Raw genomic sequence first — 14,617 nt, forward strand, 5'->3', positions numbered from 1 at the left:
GACGCTCCAGGCTGCAGCCATATACTCTTGAAGGTTTTTGTACAGAGTTTTGGTGTTTCCTGTCACTGTGCCTCAGAGCACAGTAGTACACAGCAGAGTCAGACAGCTTAGCTGAGGAATCTTCAGATCAACTTGATTTCTCTCCTCATTCAGTATAGCAGTCAGTCGAGGGTGAGGAGGTTTAGCTTCCACTACTGAAGGTGTTTAGTATCAGTGATCAGGAGAAGGAACTGAGGAGCTGATCCAGGATCCTGTCGATACCACTGGAGATTATCAGCTTTAACTGAATAGGTACAGGACAGAGTAGCACTACGGCCCTCTGATGAAAACACTTCAGCACTGCTGGCAGTAATCTCATCTTCCATTGTGTTACCTAGTGAGGAAAACAACATGTTAGATTTACACCGCTGCTCCAAGTCTCATATCCAACATTTGGAGAACATCACTCTGACATTTTTAAGTTCAGCAAATGATGCTGTTAACAATGTATTGATCAGTTATTAGTGATAAAGTGATGCAATATAGATTGATGCTTTAGAAATGTGTAACTTTGAACTCCATCTAAATCTGAACTGGATCTGTAAAACCTTGAAAATGTCTTTATATTTCAGGATTTATAATCCAAACCATCCGTACCTATGAGAGAGAAGCAGAACAGAACTGCAGTGAGTTTTTCCATGTCTGCAGAGGTGAAATGCTGTTTTTGAAGGTTCAGGATGAATAAGTGTTGTGAGTTGTTTGGTCTGATGTTCACAGCTGGAATCAAACAGTTGTCTGTCATGAAGCCACCTCTGCAGTCAGGAGGAGGAGACTCAGATGTTGACTTACTTTCATTTCTCCAAGTCTTCATCACAACTGGGTTTCATTAGTGAAAAGAATCCTGACTGGCTCATGAAATACTCTGAAGGTTAACAGAGTGTGTCTCCCTCTGGTGGACGTTGTGGAGTATTGTGTTGTCTTTGCTCCAAAGGTTTTTGTACAGAGTTTTGGTGTTTCCTGTCACTGTGGGCCTCAGAGCACAGTAGTACACAGCAGAGTCAGACAGCTTAGCTGAGGAGATGATCATATGGATTATTTTGTCCTTCACTTCAATCTTCAGTCCAGGGATTAGACTTGTCAATATTCTTCCTGATCCTACATGAGAGATGAGGAACTCTGGAGGTTTTCCTGGATATTGTCGGTACCAGAAGTAATAATCATTAGATGAAATTTTGGAGTTTCTGTAGGACAGAGTAACAGAGCTGTCTTCTAAACTGTTCTCTTCTTTCTCTACAGGAGTGAGTTCTTCACAGCTGACTCCTAAAGGAGGAGATAACTCTGTTATTTCCTATAGAAACAGAGTCAATTAATGATTCACATTCAGATGTTATTAGAATAAAATTTCTCAATGCTGCATAATCTATCATACCTGTGAGGATGGAGAGAAACATCAGAGAAAACCCCCAATGCTGCAGTGGCAGCATGTTGAATAAAGGTAATGTTGATGGTGTGTGTATTGATCTCTGTTGAATCTAGAAGTTCCTCTCTCTTCTATAGTTCAGTAACAGCTCAGCTCCTCCCTGAGTCTCTCCGTCTCCTCGTAGCTCTGTAGTTTCTCTTCTCTCAGTTACACTTCTTACAAACCTACATCATGAAAATTATTTAATATAAAGTTCAACAGTGTGTGTCTCCCTCTGGTGAACGTTGTGGACTATCATGTTGTCTTTGTTCTAGAGGTCTTTAACATTTTTTAAGCCAAGCCAAGCTTAACTGAAAGAGACTGATCAGGGTCCCCCCTTCTACATTATTTTATAAAATGAAGTTGCATATAAAACTGCTCCTAAAATAACATGTAGGGTGGCCTAAACCTTTATACATACATTTTTTGCATAGAATATTAAGCAATTATAATCAGAATCAGCTTTATTCGCCAGGTTTGAGGACACAAACGAGGAATTTGACTTAGGGTGGAGTAAGCCTAGATAGGTAGATATTAATGTTAATATCTATATATGTTAATTTGGAGGCCCCCCCCAGTTGCCGCAGCTAAGCCCAAATGTGACATCAAGACAGCGCCCTAACTGTTTCTAGCTGCAGTCTTCCCCTGAACAGAGGTGGTGCTAATTAGCAATGGCTACCGACTTTGCTATTTTTAAGGACTAGAAGAAGAAGAAGAAGCTTTCAGGGCGCTAGACCTAGTCACCTTCCTGCTATGAGATTAAGAACCAGTGACGATTTTGAAGACATTCCCGTTATTTAATCTTCAGATGGTAATATTAGAACTAACCCTGTCGATATCAATAAATCCTTTCAGACATTTTATTCCAATCTGAACGAATCTGAGGTTACGTTGGATAAACTGTGACAGCTGGTCAAATCAGCTTGACTTATCTCAGTTATCAGCAGAGGAATCAGCTGGCTTGGACAAATTAGTTTCTATTTAAGAATTAAGCCTGGCAGTACAGAATATGCAAAAAGGAAAATCACCGGGATTTGATGGGATTCCCCCTGAATCTTCGGCAACTTTTGGGGATCTGTTGGACCCTTTCCTTCTTGACATGATTAACTTATCTATTGAAAAGGGTTGAATTCTCAAGGGATGTTAATGTTACACCACTCAGACGGAGACGCTGATAGTAGTGTATAAAAGTTCAGTTTATTCCTTCACAGTAGGATTGTTCACACAGCGAGTTCGAGTTCACTACCGCGGACACACACCAAACGTGTCTCTCCTTTTCTACACGGCCTCAACTTCTCTGCCAAAAGTGTCTTCTTCTTACAATGTATTACAGTAAGTTTGAACCACAAACCACTACACAGCTAGCCCCCTACTGGCAGGATGAAGAACTGCATAATTTATAATAGAACTACATACTTCAATGCATTACTAAACAGAATGCAGCTAAATTATGTGTTGTCTGTAAACCGAACAAAATACTTTCGATAAGGTTAATTCCAGGTGCTACATTAACACAGCCTTCCTTACTCCTGAAAAAAATATAAGAATCATTTTCCTAATGTTCTGGCTTTCAGCCGTCTGCTTAACGCCCACATAGAAATCTTTGCAGTCCCATATGTCAAAATTAGTGAACCCTGACCAAACAGGATTCATAAAAACAAGACCATCAGCAGACAATGTTAGACGCCTTCTCCACATTGTTGATGTGGCAGAAGACAGTCAGAACCCAATGTCACTTCTTTCCCTTGATGCAATAAAAGCCTTTGACAGACTTGAGAGGGCATTTTTATGGTCAGTCTTAGAGGTGATGGGCTTTGGTAAATCTTTCATTGGCATGATCAAAGCTTTGTATTCTAATCCCTCAGTCCGAGTCTTAACCGGACCCACTTCCTCTTATATTTCCCGTCTCTAGATCTTTCCGCCAAGGTTCCAATTGATTATGGCCTCACCAACATGCATTTGTAGTACACGGCATCATCTCTCTCTATTTGTGGATGATGTTTTGATCTTTTTAGAAAACCCCTCTGTCTCTTCCTCACCTTCTGTCATTATGCGAGGAGTATGGAAGCTTATCAGGCTTTAAATGAACTGGTCAAAGTCTGCACTACTTAATTTAAATGATTCTGCCCGCAACTCAACCGTCTCTGCCAACATCCCAATTGTTAAGCAGTTTAAATATTTAGGCATTGAGGTCTTCCCCTGCTTAAACCAGATCATTAAACAAAACTCTTCTGTTGCCCTGAACAATGATTTGAAAGACATGGAAAGAAGGATAGGTCTCCCCATGTCGATTCAAGCCTGTATCTCACTGGTTAAAATTAATGTTTTACCCAGGATTAATTTTGTGGTGTCAAAGCTTTATCAGTTCTTGGTGAAATCTGGACGCTCTGCCCTTCATATTAAGAGGATCTGGGCACGTGATTGCCCGAGCCTGGGTATCGATCTCGACTGGCATAATGTAGGCGCTGACATCCCAGAATTATCTTGCAATCCACTACAATTTCATTCATAGGACATGTCTCACCTCCATGAAAATGCATCACATAAAAATAATTAACAGCCCTTTATGCACTTTCTGCCCAATTAAAGCATAAGGCACATATCTTCCCATGTTCTGGGAGTGCTCTCCCATTGGTCAGTTCTGGAACAGTATTGAATCCAACATGTCCACCTTGATTAACGTTACTGGGCCTGTTACTGTCAATGTTTTGATTTTGAATGATCTGTCGACCTTCCAGCTCTCTAAAGCTCTAACGTGCTGTGTTTGCTGGACTTCCAGCTGCTAAGAGGATGATGGAGACCCTTTGGAAGCCACTTCAGAACTTATCTGTTCATTCATGGATCTGTTTGTTTTTTTATATCACGTACATGGAACCTTTGACGGCTCGTGTGGATGGAGCCCCGGGGAAGACTTTGGAGACGTGGCACAGCTCTGCTGAGTCCTTGATGACAATGCTGTAGCCTTTTCTTTGTGTGTTTGTGATTGGTCCCTTGTCTTGTGTCAGTCTGTTTCTGAATGTGTTGTTTTATCCCCCTCCCTCCTATTTTTCCTCTCTGTGATTCTGTGGCCCTGGGACGCATTTGTATGTCCCAGTGTGTTGTTTGGAACTGTTTGTGAACATATTTACATTGATATTTTTTCTTAGTATAAAAATTAAAATTAAACTTTTATCACAAAAAAATGAAGTAAAAGGTAAACAGTGGCAGAACTGGATTTGATTGGATGACCTACTTTGCAGTATCGAGCTTTTCATTCACCTTAAAAGAACTCATCTTAACCCAGCAGGTTTACAAGAGAGACTTGTAGTCCCTCTAAGAGTCCTGCATGGCATCCAGTTGTCCACATGCTTCCTGTTTTTGCTTTGTCACGCACCAATGAAAAAAAGAGTGGTGCACTCCCTCTGGTCTCTACTTAGACATGCAGTTGGTTTGTCATTGATGTGGATTTGCTGCTCATGTGAGTCCTCCCACAGTGTTACACTAGCAGCTGGAACCACAGGGACTCTGATAAAACTGGAATAATCAGAATCCATCTGATAAGATATTGTGGTTTGAATACCACTTCCCTCCTCTTTGAAGAGTAGTCCCATATCTGTGTTCAGGTTTTTGTACAGCCTCTTCTACACTTTGTATCACTGTGTTTCTAGAGCACAGTAGTAGAGACCTGTGTCTGCCAGGGTTAGGGTCTTTATGGTCAGTTCAGTCGATTTCACTGATGTTTTGGATTTATATTTCAGCTCATCTGGGATATATTCACCACGACTTGCTCCTTTCCAGAGAATAAACTGAGGCGCCTGAAGGTCTGAATGATGTCTGTACCAGTGGAGTACAGGACTATCATACGTTGTCTCAAAGTCACATCTGAGTGAGACAGGTTCTCCTTCTCTTTTACTGACTTCATCTTCTACAGGAGAGATTTTGTCTCCTGCTATTAATCCTGAAAAAGTAGAGAAAATGAAGCCATTAGACTAACATTGTTCATGAGGCTGAGAGGAGAAGACAGAGGAAAATGTCAACTGTACATTGTTACTCTGGACAGGAACAGCTCAACAAATGTCACCCTCTAGTGGAGCTACAAGGTTCACTACAACAGGGTAGAAAAAAGGCTTCCAGCAGCTTGGCAGTGTGTCAGCTTGTGTTTTTGTACAGAGACTGTGGGTTTGCTGTCACTGTGGGCCTCACAGCACAGTAGTACACAGCAGAGTCTGGCCCTGCAGCAGAGGAGATCTGGAGATCCATTTTGGTTTTATCCTCACTCACTGAAACAGACAGTCCAGACTTTGTATTTTGCATTATTTCTCCTGATTCCAGATGAGAGATGAGGAACTCTGGTGGTTTTCCTTGATATTGTCGATACCAGAAGAAATAATCAGCAGAACCCTTTGAGTATCTGTAGGACAGAGTAACAGAGCTGTCTTCTAAACTGTTCTCTTCTTTCTCTACTGGAGTGAGTTCTTCACAGCTGACTCCTAAAGGAAGAGATAACTCTGTTATTCATGTTGTAGAAGACATAATGAATGATTCACATTGAGATGGTATTGGAATTAAAGTTCTGCAAGAATCTTTTTAAGCTGCATGAACTAAAATACCTGTGAGGATGGAGAGAAACATCAGAGAAACCCCCAATGCTGCAGTGGCAGCATGTTGAATAAAGGTAATGTTGATGTGTGTGTATTGACTCTGTTTGAATCTAGAAGTTCCTCTCTCTTCTATAGTTCAGTAACAGCTCAGCTCCTCCCTGAGTCTCTCCGTCTCCTCGTAGCTCTGTAGTTTCTCTTCTCTCAGTTACACTTCTAAGGTAAAGTGATTCTAGACTACATCATATTGAAGTGTAACAGAGTGTGTCTCCCTCTGGTGGACGTTGTGGAGTATTGTGTTGTCTTTGCTCCAAAGGTTTTTGTACAGAGTTTTGGTGTTTCCTGTCACTGTGGGCCTCAGAGCACAGTAGTACACAGCAGAGTCAGACAGCTTAGCTGAGGAGATCTTCAGATCAACTTGATTTCTCTCCTCATTCAGTATAGCAGTCAGTCGAGGGTGAGGAGGTTTTGCTTCCACTACTGAAGGTGGTTTTGTATCAGTGATCAGGAGAAGGAACTGAGGAGCTGATCCAGGATCCTGTCGATACCACTGGAGATGATCAGCTTTAACTGAATAGGTACAGGACAGAGTAGCACTACGGCCCTCTGATGAAAACACTTCAGCACTGCTGGCAGTAATCTCATCTTCCATCGTGTTACCTAGTGAGGAAAACAACATGTTAGATTTACACCGCTGCTCCAAAGTCACATCTCCAACATTTGGAAAACATCACTCTGACATTTATAAGTTCAGCAAATGATGCTGTTAATGTATCAATTAGTTAGTAGTGATAAAGTGATGACATCTACACTCAAAAAAATGATTTTGTGGTGTAGTAATATTTATTAGGCTAACTGTCACAATTTTTATTTTCTAATTGTAAGTATCGGTGAGAACTGGAATTATTCAAGTAAAAACTATATATGTCATTCATGTAATAAATAAACTGAATGTGAAGAGTACGTTTTATTATGTTTTTTCACATAATATTCAAAGGTTTCATAGTCATTGCACATGAACTTAGAAATACCAAGTAAGTTTTGGTAGTGTTGGGTGTTTTGAATCCGCGCATGCGCCCTGTGACGCGCACACGGGACGCATGCGCTTCGTTGTCCGCCAAAACACGAGAAGACAACGACGGCGGTCAGGTGTAATGGAGGCAGGAGCAGCTCAATCATCTTGAAGGTAAGTCATTCAGGGTTTTTCCTGCATATGTAACGGAGTTAAAATATAATATGAACCCACATCACGTATCACTAGCTTAATTTTACTACGGTCCCTAAACGCAACGTACCTGTGGAGTTGGGTCGTGCACCCGAGGGGACAGCAGTCACGCCTTGCTGTCCCTTTGGGAAGTGCACAAGTTATCAGCTCCACCATCGTTTTTATTAATTATCTTAGTTCTATACAATGACTCTGTTTATGAAACGTATAGCTCCCGAACAGTCGAGCACGTTCTTTCAATGTAAAGTTGACGGTGGTTTTCTTTATTTGTTTATATAATGTGTCGCTAGCTAACCAGCTAACCTCTTTTTATTTTGTACTTGCAGTGAGACGTAACATTATGTCTGTGTGTGTGTGTGTGTGTGTGTGTGTGTGTGTGTGTGTGTGTGTGTGTAAACCGGGACTGACTATGATTAATCCTTCGCTAGATGCTGTGAATAAATGGCGGGTTTGCAAAAATGATTAGAGTTTTCTTCGCACAATTAACACAAGGCAACGACAGAGTACACAACGCTACACATAGGAGCGGGGAAGGGAGGAGAAAAAAAATGTTCAAATATCTGCAGCGTGTCTAGGTCGGTTGGAGAGGCCGAGCTTCACAGCAGCCTCTGCCAGACCTCACCACAACCCTGATGCTAATTATCATAAATAAGCTAAAGAGGAAGCTATCGTTTTTGTTATTTTGCAGTGTACTCTTAGTTTGCCACACATCTAAAATCTTACTGAGACAGTCTATGCATCTGCAGAGCAAACAGAGGACAGGAGAGACTTTTCACATTTATCATGTTAAATGATTTAATTTATTGGCATTTCAGATTTGATTCTTACTGTGGCTGTATATTTTTATTCCATATATGAAAATGCTTTGTATGTGTCATATTTCAACTAAAAGAACCACCACTTGTTGAAATGATGCAGTTTCCATTTTTTTAGTAGTTGTAGAGCTACTGATTAGCCTTAAGTATCTGAAATTCAGATTAATTTATGGGAATTTGAAAAAATTAAAATGATCTATCCAAAAACATTTGGTGTGATAATTTGCTTCCACATGCTTCCTAAGGACCATCACCTTTGGATCCCTTTATTTCTAATTCCCTCGTCTATATTTTGCTTATGATTTGAAGCCTCATTGTTCTCTATTCTGATTCCGTTTACCTGTTTAAATTTTGATTCTGCATTATTCTTGATACATATGACAGGTCTCTCTCAACAACGTGAATCTAGACCAGCAATGCTCTACTGCTTTTTTGAGGAGAGGAACAGAATCACAGCGGCAAAATGCAGGATTTTCTTAATTTAAGATTTAACATATGTGGAAATGGTTCCGATTCTGTATGAAAGATGTGTAATTTTTAAGATCAGAGCGATATTTTCAAATATTTTGACAGCATACTATAAAAAATACATTGGTTTGACAGTGGCACAGTTATTTTGGTTACATGATTCTGTAGTTTTAATGTATTAATTTTTCTTGTGTTTTTCGTCCTTAAGCCCAAGCAGCAACTTTCTACAGTTGACACAGTGCCCTCTCAAGCAGCAACTACAGCAAGCTGTGTCACAAGCAAAGCCATCTGGCTATTCAGGTAAAAAAAAATTACATAAAATGTAATGTATACAAAAGTTGAAAGGACAATCTGATGTTATATCTATTCTAGTGATATGAATATAGCCCAAGAAATGCTGCTTCTCCATTATCCCTGGCATTAAAGTAACTTTGAGTATGATGCATTAATAGATTTCTTTGTATTTTACAGCCTCCACCGGAAAAGTTCTCCTGCTACAGTATTTGATTTGAACGGCTAATGTAAGGTAAATCTAAAAACCTAGGTACCTCTCATTCTTAGTTTTAAGTTCACTTTATACTGACATGAAAATCTAGTTCAGATGAAGTTTGATTTATTTCTGTCTGTATTTTTCAGATTTAAAAAAGATGAAATGGCCTTGTAAAACATGTAGATTTGAAGCTGACACACGGACAGAACTGTTGAAACACTACAGACTAAGACATGGAATGGTTAGCCGTGGCCAGACAGTGCCTTGCCTTTATAAGGATTGCCCATGTTCATTTAAGACGTTCAATGCCCTTAATATTCATTTATCCAGCAGCACCCTGAGGCAGTGACATCAAAAGATTCTATCTTTCAGTTGTGTCCTGTACAGTTCCGCTTGTTTTGATTCAGAGAGGCAATTTTGAACATCTTGTAAGCCATTTGAGGAGATTTGAAGTAGTTGCATGTGTATTCAAAAACTGCACCTTCAGCTCAAACATATATTCAACCTTCGCCTCGCACAGACCTAGGAACATTCTCCACATGGCCTTGAAGACTTTAAAGATGAACTATTGAAAAAATACTCGGATCCAGTTGTTGCTCAGGATGAGCCATTGTTTGACACTGAGGAGGAGGATCCTCACCTTTGATTGAGGAAGACAAGGATCTATCTCGGCTCATAAGGAGAAGTTTGGCAGCCTTTTTCTTAAGTTAGAGAGCACCTTTTGAGCACCTCTGTCCTCCCACTCAGCCAGGTAACCCCTTTGGGTCCTGACCCATAGTTTGGGAAAGGCTGACTTAAGTTTCAAATGCATACATTTACTTTGAAGTGGATTAACCTCCAGCAGTTAAGAGTAATGCCCTCAGAGGACCAACCAATGCAGATCCAGTAGTTTAGTTAGTTAGTTAGATCATGTTTTGTATGAATTTGATGTTGTTTCTATTGACAACATGTATAGAGTAGTGAATTCTATAGTACTTCTTACACAATATCTTCTGTCTGTTAAAACAGTGACACATTGAAGCGAGACGGGAGGCCGTATTCGCGCCCTGATGGGATCCCTGGGGGAGTCTACAGGGGAACTCATCGAGGACTACAAGGTAAATTCAAACATTTTCAGAGTAATATTGAATTCTTATTCACTTCCCCTTTAAATACAACTTGCTTGAACCATCAATAATTGTCAGAATGTGTTTTTTTTTTTAAATGGAGCCTTTATTGGTCCCTTTATTTTATTTTGCATGCTGGTTGGCCTGGAAACAGTTTCTGTCCTTGTTCAGGCCAAAACAAACAAATGTTGAGGATTCTTGTGTGATGTCAAAAAAAGTCATCACAGAACCAAATTTTAATCTTAATTTACCAAATTATTTATTTAAACAATCAATAAGTTTACCTAAATGATAAAAATTGTATATTGCTTGATGAAAGTTTGTATAATGCATGAAAAGCAAAAAGATGAAAATTGACAGAATGAACTGAAGTGTTGATTCCTGAGGCTGATCATTGCCTTTTATAACTCAATAAAAGAATCCAAATGCATCCTTTCAATAAGTAGTCTTTATTGGAAGTGCATTCAGGCGGCTTCTTCCAGTTGGAGATGACAAAAAGATATTTCATAGATGTAATTAACTATATGGCCTATTACACAGTGTGTGAGTGGGAATGCATCCTAAAAGTCTCTAAATTAACTCAATATCTCATAAGAAATCAATCTAAAATGTCACGAATTAAATCATATTCCTGACATGAAAATTTGGGGTAATTATTATCTCTCCTCGCTTTTCTTTTCTCCTCTCTCCTACCTTTTCCTGTGTTATTTTCTCTCTCTCCCCTATCCTTTCTCCTCTTCTCTCCTTCTCTCCCCCCTCTTTCTTCCCCTCTCCTCTCCTTGTTTTTCTCTTCTCCTCTGTCCTCTTTCCTCCCCCCTTCTCTCTTCCCCTCTCCTCTGTCCTCTCCTCTCGGTGCTACATGCACATCCGTATTATTCAGTGTTTCCAATAATGAGAGACAGGAAATAAAGTTTAGGAATCACTAGAGTTGTGCATAAGGTCCATAAGGCCTGTTTACTCCAGGTTGTGTGTAGTGCAAACTTCAGCTGTTATCGGTGCTGTGGAACAGGAATATTTTTCAGAATCAGAAACATTTATTTCAAACTGAATATTCACAAGACACCAAAGTCCGCAGCAGACAGAACACAGTACTATAAGAGTTTGAAAAGGGGTCGGATTAAGCAAAGCTTATGTTCCCAGACCCTAACAACACCACCTCCTTTTTGTAGGATTCAAAGACTAAACTTCTAAACTTCCTAATATAATAATTTTAGTGAAATTATTTTAAATGTTTAGGATCGATAAGTATTGAAATATTGATATTTTTGACACTAGTCTATAACTTGAATAAAAAATGAAGCTGTACTATGCACCTGAACATGGATTCCCATATATTTTGCAGGATATCAGCAGAGAGGAAGCTCAAGAGGACCAGGCTGAGCAAGTCCTGAGGATCTGTGTCTTCCACACCAGTGAAGAAGATGAAGGTGCATCCAACACGGACGTGTCGATTGTTATTGAAGGGACTGAGGTACTTGACAACTGTGGAAGTGTTGCAAAAGCCTGTCTTTTATTGACATTTTATTGATTATTGATTTATTTTTGATGTTGAGTGGAAAAACGTCTCTCAAACTCCACCAATCCTTCTATACAAAGGGGTAAGTAAATAATAACAACAAAATCATCTTAGGGTGAACTATACTTGTTGTTGTTTTGCCATGCAAACTTGCTGGAAAATGTTTTATTGAAAAAATTATTTTTCACTTGAGAAAATAAACGGTTTGTTAAATTAAACAGTTGCATCATTTTTTTTATAAAGTCATTGTTTCAATAAACAAAAACATTAAGAACAAATTTAGACAATTTAAACTGCATAAAAATGATGTGAAATTGTTGTAAATGTTACTTAAATATAGTCCATAAATAAAAATTAGAAAAAGTATTTAAAATTACCTTGAAAAGCCATTGGTTTTAGGTGGGATTTTTCAGTTTGAATCAGTCAGAGTTTAAGTAAAATTTACAAAGAATGAGAGAGTAAAATTCAATAACCATATTAATAAACATCAGTAAATTACCTGAGTTTGTAGTAAAAGAAACTTATATCTGCAAGTAAAGTTTACTTGATGATTGCCCTTGTAGGATTTACTTACATTTCTAAGTGCAAAACTTTCCTTGGTTTTCTTAAGTAAATAATACTCCAAATTTTTTCAGTGTAGATTAATGTTTTAGAAAATGTGTAACTTTGAACTCCATCTAAAATCTGAACTGGATCTGTAAAACCTTGAAAATGTCTTTATATTTCAGGATTTATAATCCAAACCATCCGTACCTATGAGAGAGAAGCAGAACAGAATTGCAGTGAGTTTTTCCATCTCTGCAGAGGTGAAATGCTGTTTAGAAGGTTCAGGATGAAGAAGTGTTGTGAGTTGTTGGTCTGATGTTCACAGCTGGAATCAAACAGTTGTCTGTCATGAAGCCACCTCTGCAGTCAGGAGGAGGAGACAATGTTTGAATTACTTTCATTTCCCAGTCTTCATCACAACTGGGTTTCATTAGTGAAAAGAATCCTGACTGGCTCATGAAATACTCTGAAGGTTAACAGAGTGTGTCCCTCTGGTGGACGTTGTGGAATATTGTGTTGTCTTTGCTCCAAAGGTTTTTGTACAGAGTTCTGGTGTTTCTGTCACTGTGGGCTGCAGAGCACAGTAGTACACAGCAGAGTCAGACAGCTTAGCTGAGGAGATGATCATATGGATTATTTTGTCCTTCACTTCAATCTTCAGTCCAGGGATTAGACTTGTCAATATTCTTTCCTGATCCTACATGAGAGATGAGGAACTCTGGAGGTTTCCTGGATATTGTCGTACCAGAAGTAATAATCATTAGATGAAATTTTGGAGTATCTGTAGGACAGAGTAACAGAGCTGTCTTCTAACTGTTCTCTTCTTTCTCTACAGGAGTGAGTTCTTCACAGCTGACTCCTAAAGGAAGAGATAACTCTGTTATTTTCCTATAGAAACAGAGTCAATTAATGATTCACATTCAGATGTTTATTAATAAATTTCTTAATGCTCATAATCTAACATACCTGTGAGGATGGAGAGAAACATCAGAGAAAACCCCCAATGCTGCAGTGGCAGCATGTTGAATAAAGGTAATGTTGATGGTGTGTGTATTATCCTGTTGAATCTAGAAGTTCCCTCTCTCTATAGTTCAGTAACAGCTCAGCTCCTCCCTGAGTCTCTCCGTCTCCTCGTAGCTCTGTAGTTTCTCTTCTCTCAGTTACACTTCTAAGGTAAAGTGATTCTAGACTACATCATATTGAAGTGTAACAGAGTGTGTCTCCCTCTGGTGGCCGTTGTGGAGTATTGTGTTGTCTATTGATCCATTACAATTTGCATATAGATCAATAGGGCTGCGGATGATGCTGTATCCTGGCATTACATACTGTGTCAACATCTAGAGGCCAGGGATAAATAGTCAGGATGCTTTTTGTTGTTATAGTAGTGCTTTTAACACCATCAGACCCTCTATCTTAACATCTAAGCTGTTAGACCTGGGGCCTCTGCAATTCCATCTGCAAGTAGATACAGGATTTTCTAACAGGTCGCCCCCAGATAGTTAGAGTTGGCACTACATACTCAGGCTGTATGGTGCTAAACACAGGAGCACCCCAAGGCTGCTGTCTCGGTCCCTTATTATATAGTCTGTACACATATGACTGTAGGGCTAAACATCCCACTAATAGCATTGTGAAATTTGCAGACGACACTACTGTGATAGGACTAATTGACAGCAATAATTAAACTTCCTACATGGATGAGTTTTTAATTTGATCTAGTGGTGCCGTAAAAATAATTTGTCCCTTAATGTGGAGAAAACTAAGGAGGTCATCATAGATTTAGGAAGAACAAATTCACACATACACCGTCTACATTAACAACTCTCCTGTTGAATTGTCACACGTTTAAATCTTAGCATCCATATTTCAGACTCCCTCACATGGTCGCTTCATATCAGATGTGTCGTTAGAAGGCACATCAGAGGCTATATTTTTTGAGGTGTCTTAAGAAATATGGTATGTCTCTTAATATCTAAAGGAATTCTACCGTTGTACAATTGAGTACACTGACAGGTAACATTGTAGTGTAGTTTGGTAGGGCTACTTCACATGATCGTAATCTTCTGACAAAGGTCGTCAAAACTGCGTCTAAAATCATCAGCGGTCCCCTTGAACCATTGCAACATATTTCCTGGAAACATAGTACTAATAGTCACGTAGTATTATGCAGGATTCTAATCATCCTGCAGATAACCTCTTCTCCCACCTTCCATCAGGGACGGTTGCAGAGCATCCCAACGCGTACATCACGTTTTAGGGATAGTTTTTTATCCTCATGTAATCAGGTTGTTGAATGATAGCGCAGCAGGAAGAGGGCTGGGGTCTGGATTTAGTTACTTAGCCACTGTTTACTGTGGTGGTTTAATGTTTTAGGTTTTTAAACTATATTTATTGTTATTGATTGTTACTGTTGACTGTGCTGAGAGAGTGCAATAG

General features: G+C 39.3%; 1 long non-coding RNA gene and 1 gene segment (V, D, J or C); one reads left to right on the top strand and one right to left on the bottom strand.

The window, feature by feature from the left end:
- Positions 1–5,894: 5,894 nt before the first annotated feature.
- On the bottom strand, positions 5,895–12,459 carry LOC116677714 (T cell receptor alpha variable 41-like). The segment is given in 3 exon segments: positions 5,895–5,907; positions 6,354–6,675; positions 12,389–12,459. Coding segments are annotated over 3 exon segments (378 nt in total).
- On the top strand, positions 8,741–11,545 carry LOC116677706 (uncharacterized). The gene is made up of 3 exons (XR_004329043.1): positions 8,741–8,823; positions 8,995–9,049; positions 11,462–11,545. It is a non-coding gene; the product is annotated as an uncharacterized LOC116677706 (long non-coding RNA).
- Positions 12,460–14,617: the final 2,158 nt, after the last annotated feature.

Source organism: Etheostoma spectabile, unplaced genomic scaffold (genome assembly GCF_008692095.1).
Source record: "Etheostoma spectabile isolate EspeVRDwgs_2016 unplaced genomic scaffold, UIUC_Espe_1.0 scaffold00005622, whole genome shotgun sequence".
In the NCBI taxonomy this organism is placed as follows: domain Eukaryota; kingdom Metazoa; phylum Chordata; class Actinopteri; order Perciformes; family Percidae; genus Etheostoma; species Etheostoma spectabile.